The following is a 24,544-nucleotide window of genomic DNA, read 5'->3' on the forward strand; positions in this document are numbered from 1 at the left end:
GAATTTTGATGGGGTATTAATCAAGATAAAACAGTAAAACTGTAAATATAAAAAGGAGATTAGAAACCATTTAGGGAAAGAGAAAGGACAATGTGACCAAGAAGCTGGGGTAAATGGTGAGACTAGTTCTTCCCTGTTTTCTTATCTATAGGGTTCTTATGAGGATTAAACAAGGTAATTCATGGAGAGCAATGTGCCTATTCACTGTCCAGGACAGAGATGCTTAATGAATATTAATCTCCTTTACCCCCTTAATTTTCTATAGGCAAAGGGTGGCCACTGAAGCTTTTGAAGAGAGACAATAAAATGGTCAGGATTATACTTGAAAAAAACTGTAGGTTTAGCAATAACAGAAGCATCAATTTGAAGTTTTAAGAAGTTTACATTTGAGCTGGAACAACTTTGGGCCCCAAAGAGCACTCCACTTAAGAGGCTTAAAACATTCTCTTACATACAAAGCTTTGAACCCAAGAAAAAAATTTCCTTTTGGCCTTCTTCGTTTAGCTGTTAAAGGCAATTTTTTAATGAGCCAAACAATATCATATTTTTAGATTTATACTTAGGGAGTCTTGTTAGGATTCACTGTAAATTCCTTGGAGGCAGTAGTTTTACTTGTGTTCATATTCATAGAACCTAACAGCACTGGACAAGAAGGAATGCTTAGGTAATTGTGTGCCGTATTTTGAAGGGTTTTCCTTGCCTTAACCAGTCAGGTAGTATTTGTAAGCATTGTGGTATGCAGAGCGTGATCTGTTTAAAGTAGAAAATACTCCTATGTAAAGAAAAATGTGACCTCCTCTAAAGTAATGGGAATGGTAGTGGTTACTTCCTCTACGTCTTTTTGGAAAAGCGGAACTTACTCCAGTGAAGCTGATCAAAACATTGCTGGATCTTTTTTCCTTTTGTGGTACTACTTGCGCAGTACTACAAGGTAATCCAGAGGACTCTGGAGCTCTAGACTCATTGGGGTTTGAATCCCATCTCCTCTATCTAGTAGCTATACGGCCTTGAGTAGATTAGTCTGTTTTCTTATCTGTAAAATGAGGGTATCAATATTAACTACCTTATAAATGTACCAAAAGTTTATTTGTAAACACCTATATGGTAGGAACTGTTGACTCTCATGTAGATATAAAATTAACACGTGCCAAAGATTTTATTTAACTTACTATTCAATGACAGAACCAGGAAAGTGTTAAAAGCAGTTCAAATGAGGATCTGGCTTTATTCTCTACAGGACAAAATTCATTTGCATTGCCCATGGGTAGGAATCATTTTACAGAGCGACAGCCAGGAAATAGTCTCACTATTATCAGTTTTCTGTAAATTAACTTCTACCTCTAGAGTTTAAAATATCCTATTCAAAGACAGGGCACATACTCTACATGGATAAAGCATCCCATTGAAGTGATTACGTAGTCTTTTTCACTCATTCTAAGTCTTTCTTTAGTTTTTCCTTGCATAGGGTTATTGTGAAGATCGATAAGCCTACCTAAAGTATAGAACAGTCTATATTTTTTACCGAGTTCATAGCAAATACTCGGTAAACATTAGACATTATCATTATCATTGACTTCAGGATCTATAGTATGTTCCTTTGAATACCCTCAGTAGTTGTTTTCTAGCCAAGGAAGGGATATTCAATTTTTGGAAACAGCTAAGTTATTTGAAATCAAAGCTGTTAAATTAGAACACTATTTTGCTTTAAAAAAAAATGAAGTGTTTTTGACAAGCTGAGAGTACTTTCAGTTGATTAAATTAAAAAAAATTCTTAGAGGATTCTGGGAAAATGGTAGAGTAGGAAGCACCAGGAATCTGTATCTCTACCTAGACAACAATTACACTGCCAGAATCTGTCTGATATAACTATTTTGGAACTCTAGAGTCTGTTGAACGCTTGCAACTTCCAGGGGGAAGATGTGGATGGCAAATTGCATTTAATTTTGGTCAATTTCAGCTCTTAGCCGAATAGCAGCTACCCATCCTCTACCCCTAACCATATGGCAAGTGTTCCTGAAGCAGCTTGTACACAGCTTGTGGGAGCCAGGCTGGGCAAAAAGAACTCTGTCCTCCAAGTATTGGGGATCTATGCTCTGATTACTGACTGCTTCTAATCACAGAGGTGGGCAGCTGTCATTGCTGTGCCTCCCCCCACTGTTGCAAGCTGGTTCGCCTCTAGTTGAAGTGACTTCCAAGGGATTTAAAGGGCTGGTGTCCTTTTACGCTCCTTTACTTTTCAATTTTTCCCCTTTCAGGAGCCAGACTGAAAGACTAGGACATTCAAAACCAACTGAATATAGAGAAAATTAGAGATTGACTGTGCATGCCCAGAGAAAGGCTCAGATAAGACCTGAGAAGACATTAAGTTCACACCTAGGGCTGACCTTGGCACTGAGATAGTATACAACAATCAGAAAAAACAAAAACAATAAACAACAACAACAACAAAAAAACCCAAAACACAGCAAACACCAGAGAAGGGGGAGAATCTGATTTCCAGAGTTACTGTATTATTAAATTCAAATGTCCAGTGTTCAACACAAAATCACAAGGCATACAAACAAGAAAGTGTGACCCATTCAAAGGAAAAAAATCAACAGAAACTGTCTCTGAAAAAGAACTAATGGTAGATATGCCTGACAAAGACTTTAAAACAACTATATTAAAGATGCTCAAAGAAGTAAAGAAAAATGTGGAAAGTCAAGAAAATGATGTATGAACAAAATGGAAATACCAATATATGGAAAACCTAAAAAGAAACCAAAAAGAAATTCTGTCTTATACCATATACAAAAATAAACTCAAAATGTATTAAAGACTTAAATGTAAGACCTGAAACCATAAAACTCCTAGAAGAAAACATAGGCAGCAAACTCTCCAACTTTGCCCTTAGTAATATTTTTTCATATATATATATGTCCTTGGGTAAGGGTAACAAAAGAAAAAACAAACAAATGGCACTACATCAAGCTAAAGTTTTTGTACAGGAAAGGAAATCATCAAAAAAATGAAAAGACAACCTACTGAATGGGAGAAGACATCTGCCAATGATACATCTGATAAGGTTTAGTAAATTTATAAAGAACTCATACAACTCAACACACACAAAAAGACAAATTAAAAAATGGGCAGAGGACCTGGACAGACATTTCTCCAAAGAGGAAATACAAATGGCCAACAGACATATGAAAAGATATTAAATGTCACTAATCATCAGAGAAATGCAAATTAAAACCACAAGAGACATCACCTCACACCTGTCAGAATGGCTATCATCAATAAATCAAAAAACAAGTGTTGGCAAAGATGTGGAGAAAAGGGAACCTTTGTTCACTGTTAGTGGGATTACAAATTGGTGCAGTCATTATGGAAAAGTTTGGAGGTTCCTCAAAAAATTAAAAAATAGAACTACCTCATGATCCAGCAATTCCACTGCTGGGTATTTACCTGAAGAAATCCAAAACACTAATTCCAAAAGATATATGCACCCCTCTGTTCACTGCAGTGCTATTTACAATAGTCAAGACATGGAAGCAACCTAAGTGCCCATCAACAGATGACTGGGTAAAGAAGATGTGGTACATATATACAATGGAATATTACTCGGCCATAAAAAGAAAAAAAATGAAATGTTACCATTTGTGACAACATGGATAGACCTAGAGGGTATTATGCTAATGAAATAAGTCAGACAAAGACAAATACCATATGATTTCACTTACATGTGGAATCTAATGAACAAAACAAACATACAAAACAGAAACAGACTCAGATACAGAGAATAAATTGATTCCTGCCAGATAAAGGGGGGTAGGATGAAAAAGGTGAATGGATTAAGAAGTACAAATTGGTAGTTACAAAATAATCACAGGGATGTAAAGTATAGCATAGGGAATATAGTCAATAATATTGTAATAAATATATAGTGCCAGGTGGGTACTAGAGTAATTGGGGAGATCACTTTGTAAATTACATAAATGTCTAACCACTATGCTGCACACCTGAAAGTCATATAAAATAATACTGAATGTCAACTGTAATTGAAAAATAAAAAAATTATTCAGGTTATAATTATTTTAAAATGTATCCTTTTATTTGCTTTAGGTGCAGCAGAATCTCAAGAAAACTTAGAGCAATTAAGAGAGAATAATAATGCTCCAATAAGAAATCAAATGGAACTCAGAATTAAAGATCTGGAATCTGAACTCTCCAAAATAAAAACTTCTCAAGAAGATTACAATAAAATAGAATTGGAAAAATATAAGCAACTCTACCTAGAGGAATTGAAAGTTAGAAAGGCAATGGCAAATAAACTAAACAACACTAATGAAAAACTAGCAGAGATCAGTACCAAACTTCTTGTGAAGAAACGACAGAACAAATCTTTACTCAGCACTCTTATTATGAGGCCAGTCTTAGAGCCACCTTGTGTTGGAAACCTCAATAATAGTTCCTTGCTTAATAGAAATGTTGCTCCAAGAGAAAACTTGGTGATTCCTACCTCAATCCCACAGACTTCAAATAATAGCATGAAGACTTACTTGACCAGGATGCAGCAGGAGTTGGAAAAAATGTACCTAGAGAACTAAAAGAAGTTGCTACTGAATTTGAATCTGAATCCTATAGAACTTCTCCCTCCAGGTTCTATTAATAAGTCTATACCAAGATATAGTTTTGAAAATATCAGAAGAATATGTATACAGTTTGAAGAAAAATTGTATGATATGAAACATAAATAGTAAAAATTTATTTACTGGACTGTATACATAACATTTTGTTTCCTGTTAAACATATGACATGTGAAATCTTTATTAAAGAAAAACATTTTTGTATCAAAAAAAGAAATTCTGGAGCTGAGAAGTTTAATAATTGAAATGAAAAAATTCACTACTCAAAGACAGATTTCAGCAGGCAAAGGCAATATTCAGTGAACTTGAAGACAGAGCAATAAAAATTATCAAGGCTGAGTAACAGAAAGAAAAAAGGTTGAAGAAAAGTGAAGAGAGCCTAAGGGACCTGTGGGATTCAACACAATCAAGAGGACCAACATATTCATTGTGGGAGTCCTAGAGTAGAAGAGAGACAGAAAAGGGCAGAGAGAATATTTGAAGAAATAATGGCTGAAAACTTCCCTAACTTGATGAAAGACATATAAATGTCCAAGAAGCTCAACAAACTCCATGTAAGATGAATTCAAAGAGAGCCACACTGAGACACATTATGATCACACTTTCAAAAGCCAAAGACAGAGAATCTTGAAAGCAGAAAAAGAGAAGGGAATCATAACATACAAGGGATCCTCAATAAGATTATCATCAGATTTCTTATCAGAAACTTTGGAGGCCAGAAGGCAGTGGGTCAATATAGTCAAAGTGCTAAAAGAAAACTGTCAACCAAGAATTCTACATCCAGCAGAACTGTTCATCAAGTAAGGGAGAAATGAAGACATTTCCAGATAAACAAAAGTTGAGGGAGTTTGTGACCACTAGACCTGCCCTGCTAGAAATGTTCAAGGGACTCCTGCAAGGTAAAATGAAAGGACAGTTGACAGTAACTCTGTACATAAACAATCTGAAAAGGAAATTACAAAAAGTTTCACTTATGATTGCATCAAAAAGAATAAAATACTTAGGAATTCACTTAACCAAGGAGGTTAAAGACTTGTACAATGAAAACTATAAAACACTGTTGGAAGACATTAAAGACATAAATAGATAAAACACACCCCATGTTCACGGACTAGAAGACTTAATGTCAAAACATTAATACTTCCCAAAGCAATCTACAGATTCAGGGCAACCTCTATCAAAATCCCAAGGACTTTTTTGCAGAAATAGAAGAAAACCCATCCTAAAATTCATGTGTAATATTAAGAGACCCCAAATAGCAAAATCTATCTTGAAAAAGAACAAAACTGGAGGACTCACACTTTCTGATTTCAAAACTTATTACGAAGCTGTGGTAATCAGAACAGTGACAAAGTGATAAAGACAGACCTAAAGACCAATGGAACAGAATAGAGAACTCATATACCTTCACATATATGGTCAAATGATTTTTGACAAGGGTGTCAAGACCATTCAGTGGGGGGAACACAGTCCTTTCAACAAATGGTGCTAGGAAAACTGGATATCCACATGCAAATGAATGAAGTTGAACGCTTACCTAATACCACATACAAAAATTTACCCAAAATGCATCAAGGACCTAAAACAAAACTCTTAGAAGAAAACGTTACTACAAAAACTTCACAACATTGGGTTTGCTAATTTCTCTTGGATATGACACCAAAGGCACACAAAAGAGAGGGTTGACAAAGTGGACTTTATGAAAGTTTAAAAAAAAAATTTTGTGCATCAAAAGATACTATCCACTGAGTAAAAACGCAATCCACAGAATGGGAGAAAATATTTGCAAATCATGTATCTGATAAGGGATTAATGTCCAGAATATATAGAGAACGCCTAAAACTCAACAACAGCAACAAAACAACCCAATTAAAAAATGGGTAAAGGACTTGAATAGACATTTCTCCAAAGAGATACAGGAATGGCCAATAAGCACATGAAGAGATGCTCAACATCACTAACCATTAGGGAAATGCAAATCAAAACTAGAATGAGATACAACCTCATACCCATCAGGATGGCTACTATCACAATAATAGAAAACAAGTGTAGTCAAGGATATAGAGGAACTGGAACCCATGTGTACTGTTTGTGGGAATATAAAATGGTACAGTTGCTGTGGAAAACAATATGGTTCCTCAAAAAATTAAAAATAGAATCACCAAGTGATACAACACAATTCCACTTCTGGGTATATACTTATAAGAATTAAAAACAGTCTTGAAGAGATACTTGTATACCTATGTGTATAGTAGCATTATTCACTAGAGCCAAAAGGTGGAAGCAACCCAAGTTTCCATTGACGGATGAATGGATACACAAAATGTGGTATATACATACAATAGAATATTATTCAGCCTTAAAAAGGAAGGAAATTCTGACACATGCTACAACACGGATAAACCCTAAAGAGAATTGTGCTAAGGGAAATAAACCAATCACAAAGAGAAATCCTGTATGATTCCACGTATATGAGGTATTTGTAGTAGTCAAAATCATTAAGACAGAAAATATTATAGAATGGTGGTTTCCGGGGCTGGGGGCAGGGGGAATGGAAAATTGTTTAATAGGTAAAGAGTTTCAAATTTACAAGATGAAAAGAGTTATGGGGATGGATGGTGGTGATGGTTACACAACTGTGAATGTATTTAATACCACGGAACTGTACACTTAAAAATGGCTAAAATGGCACTTAGTTATCTCACAACACAAAAAAAAGGAAAAAAATCAATTCCTGAAGAATTCCAAATGTTTGAAATGTTTAGCCCTCCATGATAAATTACTTAAACAGCATTACATGAAAAATTGATAATGTGCTCGCCTAACAATTCACTCTGAAAGCTTTAACTCATGAAGACCACAGAAGGAAGTTTGATGCATACGAGGATGGCACTACAGCCTCAGTGTCTGCTGGGACCTGGGCACAGATTAAACACAGCTGGGGTCTTGTTGCAAAGTCACAGCTGATACGTGATTGCTGCAGCTGGGAAAATCCAGATATGAACCTGTAAGCATTTCTCAGGAACAGCCATTTGAGGCGACAAGCTTCCGACAAAGTATGATGCAATTATTTGAAGAAAATGTGTCATCATGCTTCCAGTGTTGAGTTTTTAACAATAAAGCAAAATACCACAAACTGAAAAAGTTCACATCACACTAATCCACATCACTTCCCTTTCTACGTGGTTTTGAAATTCAATTTCCCCTTTATTTTAAAATGACATATTAATTTTTAAACCAGTCTTCCTTTGAAGAGGTGACCAGCAAATTGGGACAATTTACTCTGTGGTTTTAGTAGAGACCCTGAACTCTTCCCTGTGGCCTGGCATGCACAGGACAGGCACTGGCAACATGAAGATGTGAGCCCGGCCACTTGAAGTGTGGTCCCTGGGTCAGCAGCAACTGCACACAGCCTGGGATCTCTGCAGAATGCTGGGACACACCCCAGAACTCCTGAATCAGAATCTGCATCTGAACAAGATCTCCAGGCAATTGGTGTGCACAGTAAGGCTTAGGAAGCACAACAGCGTGATGGCCCTCATCCCTCTCCTGGCCGCTCAGCACCACGATGGAGGCAATGCATGCGCACTCGTGACTAGGAGGAAGGAAACGTCGGCTCCAGTCTTAAGACTAGTCACTGAATATCCGCTTTGTTTCCCACTTATCACATACTACCAGCCCTGCCTACTGCTAGGACTGCTGTGAGGACCAAACGGGGTCCTTGCTAACAAAGCTGGAAGGGATCTGGGCCCAGCCTGCCTCTCAGACCTTATCCGGTACCATTTTCCAAGTTGCTCACTGCATTCTAGCCACACTGACAGCAGGCAGAGCTCGTTTCTACTTCAGGGCCTTTGCACAGGCTGCTTTCTCTGCCTTGAATGCTCTTCCTTTTGATCTCTGTGTATCTGGCTCCTTCTTGGCTATTCAGATCCCAGCCTAATACAGTGAGATTCACTGAACTCAGTGAGAACCTCTCGGACTACCCAACCTAGTCACTCCCCGGTGAGTCAACCTGTCCAAATTCTCTGCCAGGCACTTACCACCATGTGAGCAGGCACACTTATTATCTTACTCTGGGTTGGAGTCTCAGTGCCCTGAACTGTGCCTGTCACACTGAATGCTCAATACATATTTGTTAGATGAATGGCTAAAGAAGGTGAAAGTACTCTTGAAAAAAATATGGTACTATATGAAATAAAAAATGCATAAAACCTTCCTTGCTTTCACCTAGTGATTTCTCTTGGAAATGACAGCAATATTACATCAATTACTCTATAGCCTATGACATGTAAGTGAAAATCTCCTGCCTTTTTATTAAGCAAGAAAAGACTGGAATCCAGGCTGCTTGTTATCATGTTTGAAAGAAAGATGGTTCATTCACTGTTCACATCCCTCCTTTGGGTATCGGTGATAGTCTCTATTCACACATTAGTTTAATTTCATCCGTTTCCCTTGAGAAAGCGAAGTGCTTAAAAAGGAAAAGTTGCTACTGAGGTCACAATACAGGATATCAATGTTGCTGTGCGAAGAGCTCTGGCCAAGGACGGCCAGATGGCCTGGAGGCTGGCTTGGCCAAGCGCTGAGATCCAGGGAAGGCTGCAGGTCAGCAGCAGGGAGAACATGCTGCATTAGACTACCAGCCAACAACTGTCCCGAGGTTTCTTCTGCCACAAAACTGAAACTTAATAATGGTTATTGGTTTAGTTGTGACTCCCAGTTAAGCATGAGAGGAGTTGGTTTTAAGTCCTATTCAGAACTTCCAAAACGTTGGTTTACACAAGTTAGTGACACAGCATAGAAGACTGCAGTTGTTTTCCTTAATCTATTTAGACTTTTCCTACTAGGATGGTTAAATGAACTCTCCTGCCAGGATCAGGTCAGGGCTAATGACTGTCTCCTAATCACAGGCAGTGATATCTCTGTATGAACTACCTTCGCCTCACTTTTCTTAGTTCAAAAAATACCACCAAGGGGAGCACAAAGTGAAAGTCTCCATGTAACTGCCCAGTGTGCAGAATCAACAGAGTAAGGGCCCCATCTGCTGGTTCTGGCTAAAACGGCGGAAAGTTAGGAGACGCAGCCAGTTAGGAATCTGCCCTGAGCACCTTCTCAGGGCCCAAATGATCCACAGCACTGCTGAGAAAAGTCTCTTGTCTTTAGGCACAAAGTGATATGAGGGGTATCTAAATATTTTCTCTCAGGTTCCATGTCTTCATTCTTGCTTATTCATTTTTGGTTTTAAATTAGCTGTACTGCTCCAGAAGCAACCAGAGGTGCAATGGTTTTATATCGGATCAAGTGTTGCGAGCCTTCCTCCAAGTCAATCACATAATCCCTGAAAAAGGAGGAAAAACAATGTATCTGCAGAGCTTAGTTGGTGCTCTATCGGGAGGAATTATTTCCCACTGCCAAAGACTCAGATGTCACTCACCTCTGCTCGTCTGTTTCTGGCTCTACCAGTATGTTTTCTTGTCGTTCTTTCACTCTCAGAAACACATATGAATCTAGATCCGGCTTGGGAACTGCCAGAAAACAGTAATGTCATCAGAAAAATGCTCAGCTAACAACATCGATATGGGAAAAGTTGCTGTCGTTAATTATGTTGAGCACTAAGGGACCCCTGACGTAAAAGCACTTTAGGGGTAAGGTGGTTTGAGGAGAGACCTGGCCCCTCCTTGAAACAGCATACTTCCCACCCAGGGTTTCACACAGCAACCACTCATTCGACAAATGATGAGTCGTTCAGACATGCAGAGAACTCTGCTACACATTGTAGAGGATCCCCGGAATTTGGGCTAAGTAAGACTCAGATTTCACTAGGGTAGGCTGCTCTTCCCCCCCTCCCCGGCCCACCCCACCAGCTTCCAATTTCAGGAGTCCGGATGTAGTCTTTGTCGGGGATCCAGGACAAGTGATATGCGAGTGCTTTTTTGTTGCTTTTGTTTTTTAAGGAAGGCGCAGCTCACAGTGGCCCATGTGGGGATCGAACCAGCAACCTTGGTGTTATCAGCATTATATGTGAGTGTTTTAGGTGTCCACCAGTGTCAAGTAGAAGCTCTGAGACAATGTCCTAGATCCAGTTCCAGGAATTCAAATGCATGCCTGTGGCTGCTTTAATCAACTGGATACAACAGCCTGGACATGATTAGGGATACGGTGCTTGCTCTATTCCAATTCTTCTAAGGTGCTGACAAAACTGGCTGAACTGGACATGGATTGGGCCTTCTGTTTCACTCAGGCAGGTTTGCCAAAATGACCAATTCAGAGTTCCACAAATCTGGTACGGGTTTGGCTTTGACTTGCTCCTGGTGTTGTAGGCTGCACTGTGCTCTCCCCCCACTCTGACCCCCAATTCATATAGTGACACACTAACTCCTAGTACTTTAGAATGTATTGGAGGTAGGGTGTTTAAAAAGGTAATTAAATTAAAATGAGGCTGTTAGGGCAAGGCCTACTCTGAATGGTGTCCTTATAAGAGGAAGAGACACTGAGGTACTTGTGCACAGAGGGGCAACCATGTGAAAAGGCAGCAAGAGAGTGGCAATGTGCAAGCCAAGGAGGGAGGCCTTGGAGGAAACCAAGCCTGCAGCACCTTGATCATGGACTTCTGGCGTCCAGATCTGTGAGAAAACAAATGCCTGCTATGTGAGCCCCCTCGTCTGTGGTACTTCGTTATAGTAGCCGGAGCTAAGACACGTGGTGAACCACGTCTCCACCATCTTGTTCTAGCTCTTCTACCTGCCACAGGGGTCACAATGTGGCCCCCAGCTAAGGCTGGGGGGCAGATGAACTCTCAGGGCTCAGTTGTACTTGAACTTGTGGCTTCAGCACACTAAGCTTAGCTTGGGAACAAAGTGGATTCCAGTCCCTGGAGCATTGTTGGATTTGGTCTAGCAATTTTACCTGACAAGGTCCTGCTTGGATATGGCAAGCTGTGACAAGATCGAGGGATATGGACTTTAACCTGTTTGCTTGGGGTCCCCATTTAGTTGATCCAAGGTTAGGAGTTACCACCAGAAGTCCCTCCCCTCAGCTCAGCAGAATTTTAAGGGGACTCTGTGAAGAGGGTGAGAGGTGGAGGCACTGGCCATGCTTTTCTTCCCCTGCACTCTCAGTCCTGTTCCCCCTTTCCACAATGAGAGAAACTCCTCACAACAAAAAGATCAGGAGCCCTTACTACAGGTAACAAGGAATCATTAAAGGTTTCCTTAGCCTCCTATACAAATCCTCCTTGGTAGCTAGACAGTCTCCTGCACAGTCTGAAATCTGTGAGGGAAAGATTGCTCGCTACCTGAGAGCAGAGACTAGAGAGAAGAGCCTGGCACGGTGCAGATGTCCAGGACATAACTGCTGAAGGAACAAATGACTGAACACCTGAATAAGTTTACATTTATAAGAATGTAAACCTAACCTGAAGAACAAATAGCTACGCTTACACCTACTTTTAATGATGTTTTGTTTTTAACTCAGAGCCCTTCCACTCTCTCTCTTTTTTTTTTCTGCTTATCTACACACTTATTTTTCCATTTTTGAGAGAAAAAGAGTGCAGACAAATACCTGAAGAATCTTGGGATGTAAACTATGGCCCCTTGGGATATCTGAAAAGAGAATGTTTTGCTTACCTGACCTCAAGAGGTCCACTTTTTGTAAATTAGGAGGCATGTGTTTTAAGGCAACATTTTTTAGGTAGGTCTCTGTGTTAGTCATGTACCTGAAATACATAAATTCAAATCGCTATGAGAACATGACCGGTACTAAGAGCCCCCAGGATTCTCAGACAGACAACAAAGGCTCTGAGATCAGCTTCATGGACACAACCACCAAACCTCATGCTGATGAGCCAGGGAGAGAAAGGCAGTTCCCACACTTACTGCCTACTTACTCTTTGGCAAAGGCAAACTCTTCCGGAGAAAGGCTAGAAGGGTCCCCCTCATGGCGTGTTTTCTCCTTCTCAAGGATATGAGGAAAAAACTTCTCTATCTGGGAGGATAAATAAAAATCATCATGAAAACATCTGTCCAGATTCAAGAGTCAAAAATACTAGTTTTCAGAAATAGCTTGAGATTAATATAGAAATTGATTTCAAATATGGCAAGTCTTTGTGATCAAGACTGTTTTTAATTACAACCTACACTGTGGACTTCAAGAAGGCAGGTTTCAAAGAATTCAGAGGAAAGATCAGGGTCCTAAAAAGGAAGTTTAAAACGGATGAGAGGGGCAGTCACTTTCTTCCTGCACTTATGTACTGCATTTTGGGACTATATTTTCTTTTAATAAATGCTTGGCCTGCTTGGCTTTGTTCACGAAACAAAACAAAAAAAAGGATGAGAGGCTTTCATAAAAGGTAATCTGAAAATACAACTGTAAATGATACTTAAGAGGAAGAGAAGGGGATATTATTTAACATATCTATGTAATTGTACAGGGTGTTCTTCTATGAGATGAAACATACAGAAGCCAGAAAGATGCATACAGAATACAGAAGCAGATAGAATAGTGCACTTAATTATAAGACTATAACCAGCAAGGACAAAGGCCACAAAGAGGTGAGGCTTGGAAAAAATGCTAAGAACTACCAGGGAAAAAAAGTTAAAAGCTACAAAAAGACAAAATGGTGTGTGATTAGAAACCTGGAAGGGATTGGTCTGCTGTTTGCAGTCAATGGTCATGGTTATCTCTGTTGGGGAAACGCTCCCTGTAAGTAGGGAAATGACACTAGTAAGGAGGAATTGAAGGCCAAGACAAAAGAACACTTACCTCCTTGAAGGAGTTTATGCCTTTTGGTTTGGCCTAATTATGTTCCAGCACAAACTGGTATTTGTAGGGAGTTTAAGTGTATGAAGCACTTTCTCCTGTTTTACGTAAATTGCTACTACTACAGTATCACTTAGTGTAGTAAAAATATATGTAGTTCCATAATCTCAGAAGAATTAGTTCAAAAGAGGTGTGAAAGATTAGAGATGGGCAAATTTCCCAAATTTCAAAAATACAGAAGGTAAGGAATCTTCAAATACTGATTAATATCCTTAACATTGATATGTGGTATTAGAATAGATAATTTAAAAGATGGTTTGTGAACTCAAAGAAAATTAAATGGTTAACATGACAAGGATTTACCCTAACAACAACAAAAAATAATTGAGGGTGGGTGGGGAGGCATATTGTGTGTCTCAATTTTTTTCAAAACATTGATAACGTCTTTACGACACCTTCATGGACATAAACGTGGGGCTGGGTGATAATATAGATTGGGAGACTCATAAACAGTTGAATAAAGAATAATGATTCAATGGATAGATGCCAATCTGCAGGGAAGTCTCTGGTGGAATAGTCTATCATTGGCAGAGTCCTTTTTAACGAGTCAGCTAAGACCTTTGATGACATACTCATCAAACTTGCTGATGACATAAAGTCTTAAGAGACAGCTAATTATTAGGTGACAAGATCAGGAACCAGAGACCAGAAAAATGGCTCAATTTAATAGGATGAAATTTAAGAGGGATAAGTATCAAGCCCTACACTTAGGGGTCAAAAATCCAGCCATACAAATACAGGATGGTGACAGGATGAGGTAATAACTTAGAAACTTCAGGTAAGGTTAGAATTAACAGTGAGGGCAGAATGAGTTAGTGTGATGTGTCTGTCAGATACACTAAGGTGATGCTAGGTGGCATTACTACCATTTTAATATCCAGAATAAGGGAAGTGATCATCCTATTTTTCACAAACATGACCAAACCACAACTGGAATATTGTATTCAGTTGAGGTGGTATAATTAAAGAAGGATATTGACAAACTAGGACCTTTGTAGGGAAGCGACCAGGAGAGTAAATAGAAATAAATGGTTGAAATGTTTAGCTGAGAGGACTTCAATGAGACTTAGGAGCTGTCTTCAGATATCTGAACTATTCTCACATAGAAGAATGTATTTGTTTTGTAATAACTAAGGGACAAGTGGAATCAAATGAGAAGAAACTTCAAGGAAGTAAGAACTTTACAAGGCTAAAACAGACATCGTACAAAATAAGAATGTCTTACAATTTCATTTCATACGTTAGATGGCCAGAGCTACAGTTGAATGTCAAGTTAGCACTGCCATGCATTAACTCCAGGGGGCACCATTTACACAGCAAATAAATAGACTAAAAATGTGTTCCCAGAAGTGTGCAACATAGGTTCCATCTATGCTTCTCCAGAACAATCTCTTGCCCTCCTGGTATTGGGCCTCAGCAGCATCTTGGGGCCATGGACCCTCCCAGGACCCAGCCCAATGTCTCCCCAAGACGCTCACACTATACTACAGACCGCATTGCTTAATGCCTACAGGTATCTCCATGTCAAACCTTCATGAGTCGACACCGCAAGTAGCTGCTAAGGACATAGCGGATCCTCTCCATCTCCATTCGATGGATACTGACCTTCAGATCCCCCTTCTTTGCTCTCTTGAGATTTTCTTCCTATTAAACAGGAAAATGAAGTTTATAAAAAAATACAATATTCAAATACTAAGAACCTTCTTTGTTTAACCTACACACTGCCCACAAAGACCATTATCATTGGCAACACCGAGGACTCAAACACTACATTTAGGTCAAAGGAGAACAAAATACTCATCGCGTAAGAGTTCTCATTTTCTTTTAATTTCATAATTACACAAATATATGACTACAGTCTCATTATATAAAGTTCAAACAATACTCACAGGTATACCTTAGATACATTGCGGGTTTTGTTCCAGACCACCGCAACAAAGCAAGTAGTAATCTTTTTGCTGGTGGAGGGTCTTGCTTTCAATTTGTAAAAAACACAACATCTGTGAAGCACAATAAAACGAGGTATGCCTGTACTTTTATAAAATGACCATTTGAATAGAATCAGAATATGACTGGTCAGAAGGGCCTAGAAGAACTCCAGCCTAATTACGAAGGAGGTAATACAGCAGACAGAAGAAATGTCTACAGGGTCTAAAAAGTAGTATTAAGACACCAGTTGAGAAACTGTAAACTATCAATGTTTTTTAAAGCTACTCTGAGGCTGATAATGACTTAAGCCTAGCTCATTTAAGACAAAGGCCACAAACTCAAATGTCTAAGGGGACTAGGCAGGTAAGACATATGAGAAAGGCGGGCAGTCAGGGACTGTGGGGAACTGGAGCACAGTGAAAGGGGGTGACCTTTACCCTGCCCTGGTCAACTGTTCTCGTAAAAATGTGGGGCTGGGGATGACAGGTTTTTAGACTTTTCATGGGAAGCTGATATCCAGATATTCACAGGAACTCTCATGCTTTGTAAATGTAGATAACTAATTCAATATTAAAAAACAAACAAACAAACAAACAAAAACCTAGTCTGGGCCCGACAAAACAGATTTGCTCTCAGGCCTCTTACTACACTGACAAACCATTTTAATGTTCTCTTCCTTTGTAATCCTGGGATAAGCAACTCTTACCATGTGATCCAGTTGTTCCATGACACATTCTATAATTTCAGGCTTGCTTTCCAGAAGGTCAGGGGCAAACTTTTCATTCATCCAGGCCTAAAAAACAATGCCCCCCCGCACCAAATTTATGTATCGATCACTCACAACGAAGCAAAATAACCCTGTAAGTCTGTACATACCCCATGAAAATCATAGCCCTCTCAGACAAAGAAAACTGTTTGCCTACCAGTTGGAAATACTACAAATGTGTCGAAGACAAGCTGTGTTTAATAATGGCTTTTCTATTTCTTAAATGTTATCAGTTACGATACCTGTTGCTGAGAGTAACACTGCTGGTATTCAAACAGTACCTTTCACCAAGTGGCGTTAACACATTTCTACTTCTTTAGGAGCTATTTCCCACCAGGGGGCACCAGCACCTTTCTATTTTGAGAGATGAAGGACCACTTTACATAAGTCTATACATCTCTTCATTCCTGAAGCTCAGAGGGCTTTACAAATACTTTTCCATTCATCATCATAATATCTGAGAGGAAACGGATATAGTTATCCTCATTTTATTGATGAGAAAACACAGATGAAGTTATTTACTAACTGCACTAGATAAAGGATCACAATACAAGTGGATATTCATCTGTTAAACAGTTTTGGAACAAGAGGTTAAATCCCTAATAAACGACACAGGCACAGATGCTTGGTACATTTCAGAAATTACCAGAGTTTAGAAAACTGAAATATCCACAGGTGACTAAGGAAAACTACACTTATCTTTCAGTAACAGGAAATTTAGTTTTAGCATAGCTCAGAACTACATGCCAACCAGGATCAAGTGATTCCTTTTGACATCCTTGAGTCTCTGATTCTCCAATTATCACCATCAAGACATTATTAAATACTGGGTGTTGCTACTACATTAATTTTTGCAGGTGCTCAAGCTTCTGTACTAGTGTTGCAGAAATTAACAAGGAGACCTTGTAGTTTCAAGTAGCATAATGAGAGAGAAAAGATTAAATTGTCATAGAGAACTTATAAAGCAGTTTTCTTTATAACTGACATTATTAAATATTAACAGGAACAAAAATATTTATGAAATACATATTAACATGAAGAATAGTGATATAAATACCTGTGTACATATAACATCATTAACAAATATTAGTATTTTAAAAGTCCCTGTGTGTCTCTGCCTCCTCAGATATAATCATTAGCCTGAATTTAGTATTAATTTTCTGTACAGTTTCACTACATTTGTTTGTATCTCTATAATTGCTTCTGAACCTTTTCATGACAGGGCATTCAAAGAACATGACAGCATTTATATGGTACATGGAAATAAAATGGAGTAGATTTGGGGGGAATTTCTCATTTATGTTATGCAATTATGATACAATATAAAACACTAGGGGAAACTTATACTAATATAAAACTTTCAAATAAAATCTTTTTAAAATAGATTTTGTGTTTAAATCTATGGTGTTTTTAAAATAATCATGTTCTATGTTTGAAATGGCTACCTCTGGTTCCTGATCAAAATTGTTTTCTTTTTTTAAATTTATTGGGGTGACAACGGTTAATAAAATTACATAGGTTTCAAGTGTACAATTCTGTAATACATCATTGATACATCACATTGCTAATCAAAAAATTTAATGCCAATCTGTTTATCATATTACAGGCTAAACTGTGTCCCCCTTCACCCCTCAATTCATATATTGAAGTTCTAATTCCTAGTACTTCAGGATGTGACTGTATTTGGAGAAAGGGTCTTCAAAGAGGTGATATTCATAAAGTTAAAATGAGATTAGGTGGGCCCTAAGCCAATATGACTGGTGCCCTTATAAGAGGAAGAAATTTGAACACAGACACACAGAAAGAAGACCATGTGAAGACACAGTGAGAACACTGTCATCTACAAGCCCAGGAAAGAGGCCTCAGAAGAAACCAAACTATGTTGGCACTTTCATTTCAGACTTCTAACCTCCAGAGCTAAAAAAATAAATTTCTGTTCTTTAAGCCACCCAATCTTTGATATGCAGCCTTAACAAACTAACAAACTAATAAAATGAGGAACTTTGCACTGTAGGCAATAACTTCTAAATTATTTTTTATAGGCATTCAAGAATATCCTATATGTGCTTCTAGCGCTGTGTTTATCAGGGGCCCTTGTCAGGTTGATCAGGCAGTCCCACGCAGCCCGAGTCTGTGTCCGGCTGCAGCAGCTGGCCAGGTGATGGACCAACTCCTTGGCTGCATTCAGGACACTGCGAGAGAGCATCAGGCACGAGACGTAACTCATGCTTATCCACTGCCAAGCTGAGGCTGTGCTGTCAGATCCTACTATCTTCAGGCTGCCTTCCAAGGAGCCCCTGACGACACCCACAAGAGGCAATGAGCCTGGGGGCTCTGGGTGCCCCAGAGAGGGGAGGGTAAACATCACCCAGGCGTTTGCAGTGCACTAGTTTGGGCCACTTCACCCAAGCTGGCGAGCTCTGCCTTAACAATAGTTTTGCAAGTGTTTGAGCTTTACATAAATGGTTTCTTTAGAAACTTATATATTTTTTTGTTCCGTGTTATATTCCTGAGTTATCCATGCTGTTGCAGGAACAATCTTTTACTCATTTTATTGCTGTTCCCCACCTCTTGTGTGTATATGCCATAATTTTTTATCCATTCTATTGTTGAAGGATATCTGAGTATTTGTAGTTTTTAACTATTGCAAACAATGCTATGAACATTCTGTGCATGTCTCCTGGAGTACACGTGAACTTGTACATGGGTATGTACTGGGCAGTAGAATCACTGGGCCACAAGATATGTATGCCTTCAACTTGACTAGACAATAACAAATTATTTTCTAAAGTGACTGTACCAATTACATGCCCCCTACAGTAGACAAGTGAGCAAACTGCTCTACATCCCTACATCCTTGCCAATACTCTATATTGTTCATCTTTTTCATTTTTGCCAATCTGATGGGTGGGTATGAAGTGCTAGCTCATTGGGATTTAAATTTTCAGTTTCCTGATTAGTAACAAGGTTGGATATTATTTTAATATGATTATTGGCCATCCTGGTTTCCACTTCTGGGAGATTCCTATTAAGACTTCATTTTTCTCCTGGTCAATTTATAAAGTTTGTGTATTATGTATGCTAATCTTTTGCCAGTTATATATTTTGCAAATATTTTCCCCCAATTCTGTGGCACGTCTTTTTATTCTCAGGAAGACGTAAAAACAGAGTTCTTAATTTTAATGTAGTTGAATATATCAGTTTTGTCCTTCATGCTTTATGCTTTTTGATTTCTATTTAATAAACCCTCTCCTAATAAAGTAGGGGCTCTTAAACTAGGGTCCCCAGACTAGGTAGGCAGATTTCAGGGTGTCTATGAAACTCCTGAAATTAGATGCAAAATTCTGTATGAGTCGTGTATTATTTTGAGAAGAAGGGCCAGAATTTTCACAAGGTCTGTGATATAAAAAGAAATTATAAGAATCACTGCACTATAGTAAGGATGATCATATAAAATATAATTTTAAAATTATGTTCCTTTGATTTTGTTAGTCTTGATGGCATGTATGTTAGAAAAGAATGAAGAACACTAAAGTAACAAACATGAGAGAGTTCTGGAAAGGGGCAGTTAAAGGGAGACAACAAGGGGCCGGCCCAGTGGCTCAGGTGGTTGGAACGCCGTGCTCCTAACGCCAAAGTTGCCAGTTCGATTCTCACATGGGCCAGTGAGCTGCGCCCTCTACAGCTAAGATTGTGAACAACGGCTCTCCCTGGAGCTGGGCTGCTGTGGGCAGGGCTGCTGCGTGCTGCCATGTGCTGCCAGGAGTGGCCAGTGGCCAGCGTGAGCAGCCATGGGCTGCTGTGGGCCATGAGCGGCCGACAGACGACCAGCGACCGACAGCCTCAGCCGGGGGAGTGCAAGGCTCATAATACCATCATGTGTCAGGGAGCTGTGTCCTACACAACTAGACTGAGAAACAACGGCTTGAACTGGAGTGGTGGGGGGGAGGCGTAAAAAAAGGGGGGGATAAAAAGGGGAGACAACAAGAATAAGGCAGTATGTGTAGTGGAGTAAGAGCATGAGTTCTGGAGTCAAAGAAACCTGGTTCATATCCCAGCTCTGCTGCCACTGTGTGACCTTGGGCATGTTACTTTATATCTCTAAGCTTCAGTCTCCTCATCTGTAAAATGTAGATAACAATAATACTTGCCTCACTGGGTTGTTGTAAGGATTATTACTACTCACAGCTAACATTCAGTGAGGGCTTGTCATGTGTCAGACAATATGCTAAGCACTTTATATATATATATATATATACACACACATATAATCTCATTTATATATATGAATGTGTCTGTGTGTGTGTGTATATATATATATATATATAAAATCTCATTTAATCCTCACAACTCTATGAGGTAGCCACTATTATCAACTTCATTTTATAGTCAAGGAAGTGCTTGAGACAAGCTATATAACTTGCCTAAGGTCGCATAAAAGACTAGTGGCATGGAGGGGTTTAAATACAGAGTCTGAACTAACTACCAGCGCTTCACAGTTAATTGTAAATAACAATTAGCACACAGGAAATACTCAAACCATAGCTCTTATGACTAAAAAGAGAGACAGCCTAGAAATGATTTTAGATAAGCAATGGAAATATAGAGAATAACTGACAAAAGAAAGTACCTGGGAGGAAAAGGAAGAGTAAGACCAGTTTAATCCTAAAAAAGGTGTTTCAGCTCTTTCTTGCTAACCCAAGCATTCTAGAAGTAAACAGCAGGTGTTTCAAGGGACTAAAGCATACAATTTACAAGTCTCCACTACAACACCTCTGTAGTCCCTGAAACTACCAAGTAGCAAATCTTTGCTCTGTGAACTGTTCTACCAAATGTATCCAAAGCTGTCCCTTACTGGCCCCACTCGAGAATTTTGTGTTTGACATGAGTTCTCTAACAAAGACTGTTCCCCCCACTTCTTATTTCTGGGCAGATGGTAAGACCCAGTCCCTCTTCTCTTGAAATAAGCCTTGAATCCCATTTCATCATTTCCTGATTCCTGACATTTGCACAGTTGGACTAAATAAAAACGCTAAGATTGACGTGAGGGGATTCTATTTGGGACTCTTACCTGCTCCAGCTTTTCAATGAGCTCTGCAGGAGTTAGGACCACTTCCTCACTGCCCGCATCAGAATCCTGTGCCGTGAGATCCAGTTCCTCTGTCATCTTCTTTGAAACCAGGAACCTATTAAGAATAAAAGAACCCATACCTTTCTATATGTTTTCCATTTATTTGCAAGAATAGGCAAGTACATACTACAACAGGTTATAGAGGCTCATTGGCAGTGGCTAGAGAATTCATAGGCTTTGATATTTTCAATTCTTTGCCTCCTTCAAACCTTAGGTTAGGTTATCAGTTCTCACCTCTTGTGCTTCCAGGCACAACTCAAATTGAGCATCTGTCACACCATGCAATAATGATTCGTCTTTCTGGTCGAGAACCTCTCCTCACGGCCCTTGTTCACTTCAGTTTAAATATGAATTACTCATCTGCTCCGTGCCTGGCACTTGTAAATACTGGGGACATACCATGTTTCCTGAAAATAAGACCTAGCCGGACCATCAGCTCTACTGTGTCTTTTGCAGCAAATATTAATATAAGACCTGGTCTTATTTTAATATAAGACCCGGTATAATATAATATGTAATATAATGTAACATAATACCGGGTCTTATATTAATTTTTGCTCCAAAAGACACATTAGAACTGATGGTCCGGCTGGGTCTTATTTTCCGGGAAACACGGTAATTACCTGTGTAGTCCCTGCGCTTAGCACAGTACTTAACTCATAGCACTTCAAGTTGTTGGGAGAACCAATCAATGTTGCAAGGCCCAGCAACATCAGACTAGACAGCGATCCCAAAGCCTTAAGAAGATGGTTGGTAGGGACGAGAAGTCGTCCCTGGAGCCTCAGGCACACACGCACGCGCACACACACACACAATCAAAGGTCCCACTCGGATGCTCACCTGGGCACCTAGGAGGCAGAGAGGCACCCCGAAGTAGCAGGAGATTAGGACGGCAAGCTCGTGGGGGGAGCAGCACCGCTCTCCCAAGGAGAAACTGGGGGCCCAACAATTTTCTCTAGGCGTTTCCCGGACGTAATCAACCCTTCACTTCTCAGCTCCCGCGCTTCTCTTAGAAACGTTCCACCTAGCTACAACGTCACCGCGCACGGGCGGCACTGACCAATCAAGATCCGGTGTCCTGGTGGCCCCCCCAGGGGGCGGGGACTCGCGGCACTGCCGAGTGTTTTCCCTCCTTAACGGACGCGGCGGGAGGCTGGTCCGAGTTAGCTCCGCCCATCGCGCTGGCCGCCCCTGTGTGCGGTCCCGGCTAACATCCCTGAGGAGCGGTCGGGAGGGGGCGCCATGCTACCGCGGCTGAGGCGATGAGGCCTTCGGGGAGCATAATCACCCGAGTACGCCCTGTCCCGTAGGGGGGCCAACAGAGAAATGGCCTCTCTTAAAATCAGGTAGGTCACTTAGTCTGCGAGGTCATCTTCACCCACCGCTCTTGGGCCCTTCTGGTTCCTTCATCTTTGCCGGCGCCTCAGTTATGCTACTACTTCCACGTCTAAAAACCTTTAGGCTAGTGGTTCTTAAAGTGTAGTACCAGATCACCAACATCAAGGTTGTCTTGGAACTCGTGAGAAATGCGGATTCTCAGGCCCCACCCGGACCTGCTGAATCAGAAACTATGGGAGGTGGTTAAACAAACTCTCCAGGTGAGTCTGAAACAGATGAGGTTGGAGAACCACTGCTTTAGGCAGTGCTTCCATCTCAGCAACTTGAGTCTAGGTTATTTTGATATTTACTCTTTATGCCGTCTCTACTTGTAATGTAGGGCAAAAGTATATACTATGTTTATCTTTTTCTTTGTGTGATGTCAGTTTTTCTTCTCTTAATTGCTGATGCTTTTCTCTCTGCTGTCTGTTTTCTGTACAAAGTGTCACCTCTGACTCTCCTCGAAATGTGTTTTCCCTCTTCGTCTGAAGACTCTTTTTTTTGCGGTGTTTCCTATGCCATATTGTTTGATTAGAAAAAAAAGTGTGGCTAATTGACAGTTTGATAGTACCTGCCTGATTGCAATCATGGTATAAAAATAATTACAATAGAATATAACTGAGTGAGAGAGTGGGCATATTTGCAAAGGGCTATGGAAGCTGGGGGACATCAAAGATGGACTCCAAAAGGAAGAAACATTTGACTTGTGCCTTGCAGAATGAGTTTTGTTAATGACAAATAGATGGTCTTTTAAGGTCTATTTCAACTCTGCATTTCGGTGGTTTGGTAATCCAACGGTTTTCAGTTGTGGCAGATTGTATTTTCCAAAGATAGCTACTCTTATAAAGATGTCACCCCAGTACTCTTCTTACAATGTGGCGTTGACACTTCTGCATTGAGAGGTGGGGTCTATGTTTTTGCCTCTTTAATCTGGAAAGATCTTGGTAACTGCCTCTACCAAGAGAATGTGGCAGAAGTGATGCTGTGTGACTTTTGGAGCTAAGTCATGAAAGGTGGTGCAGCTTCAGCCTGGCTCTCTTTCTTGAGCTACACCGCTTGGGAGCAATGAGCTGATATGTAAGAAGTCTGGCCAGCCTGCAGCTGCCATGCTGAAGGGTCCATGTGGAAAGGTCACACAGAGATAGAAAGTGATGTCCAAGGAGCCCCAGCAGCCCCAGCTGTTCTGTCTTTCAGATGTCTGAGTTGAATGCACCTTCAGATGATTCTAGCTCTCAGACTTTCAGCAATCCCAGCTAATGTGGAGGGAGCTGTCCCTGCAGCACTCTGCCCAGATTGCAGATTTGTAAAATATTGCTGTTTTAAGCCCCTAAGTTTTGGGATGGTTTGTTATACAGCATTAGATGACTGGAACATTAGTATTTGAGCACAGTCCCATTCTTCTGTAATTCTCATTACTATCTAGCTTTTCAATGGTCTTTATTAAGATTTTTTTTTTAATTTACTGGGGTGACAATTGTTAGTAAAATTACATAGATTTCAGGTGTACAACTCTGTATTACATCATCTATAAATCCCATTGTGTGTTCACCACCCAGAGTCAGTTCTCCTTCCATCACCATATATTTGATCCCCCTTACCCTCATCTCCCACCCCCACCCCCTTACCCTCTGGTAACCACTAAACTATTGTCTGTGTCTATGAGTTTTTGTTTCTCATTTGTTTGTCTTGTTCTTTTGTTGTTTTTGGTTTATATACCACATATCAGTGAAATCATATGGTTCTCTGCTTTTTCTGTCTGACTTATTTCGCTTAGCATTGTACTCTCAAGATCCATCCATGTTGTCGCAAATGTTCCTATATCATCTTTTCTTACCACCAAATAGTATTCCACTGTGTATATATACCACAACTTCTTTATCCATTCATCTATCGAAGGAC

General features: G+C 39.9%; 1 protein-coding gene across 1 annotated transcript; it reads right to left on the minus strand.

Annotated features, from left to right (window-relative positions):
- Window positions 1-1,200: 1,200 nt before the first annotated feature.
- Window positions 1,201-22,271, minus strand: GINS4 (GINS complex subunit 4). Its single transcript, XM_019742040.2, has 8 exons — window positions 22,109-22,271; window positions 21,209-21,323; window positions 16,078-16,164; window positions 14,973-15,086; window positions 12,511-12,608; window positions 12,251-12,339; window positions 10,060-10,150; window positions 1,201-9,963 (listed from the first exon to the last, which is right to left on the minus strand). The coding sequence occupies exons 2-8, from the start codon at window positions 21,302-21,304 to the stop codon at window positions 9,867-9,869; spliced, it is 672 nt and encodes a 223-aa protein (XP_019597599.1). The 5' UTR covers window positions 21,305-21,323; window positions 22,109-22,271; the 3' UTR covers window positions 1,201-9,866.
- Between the last annotated feature and the right edge of the window lie 2,273 nt (window positions 22,272-24,544).

Source organism: Rhinolophus sinicus, linkage group LG04, assembly GCF_036562045.2.
Source record: "Rhinolophus sinicus isolate RSC01 linkage group LG04, ASM3656204v1, whole genome shotgun sequence".
NCBI lineage: Eukaryota > Metazoa > Chordata > Mammalia > Chiroptera > Rhinolophidae > Rhinolophus > Rhinolophus sinicus.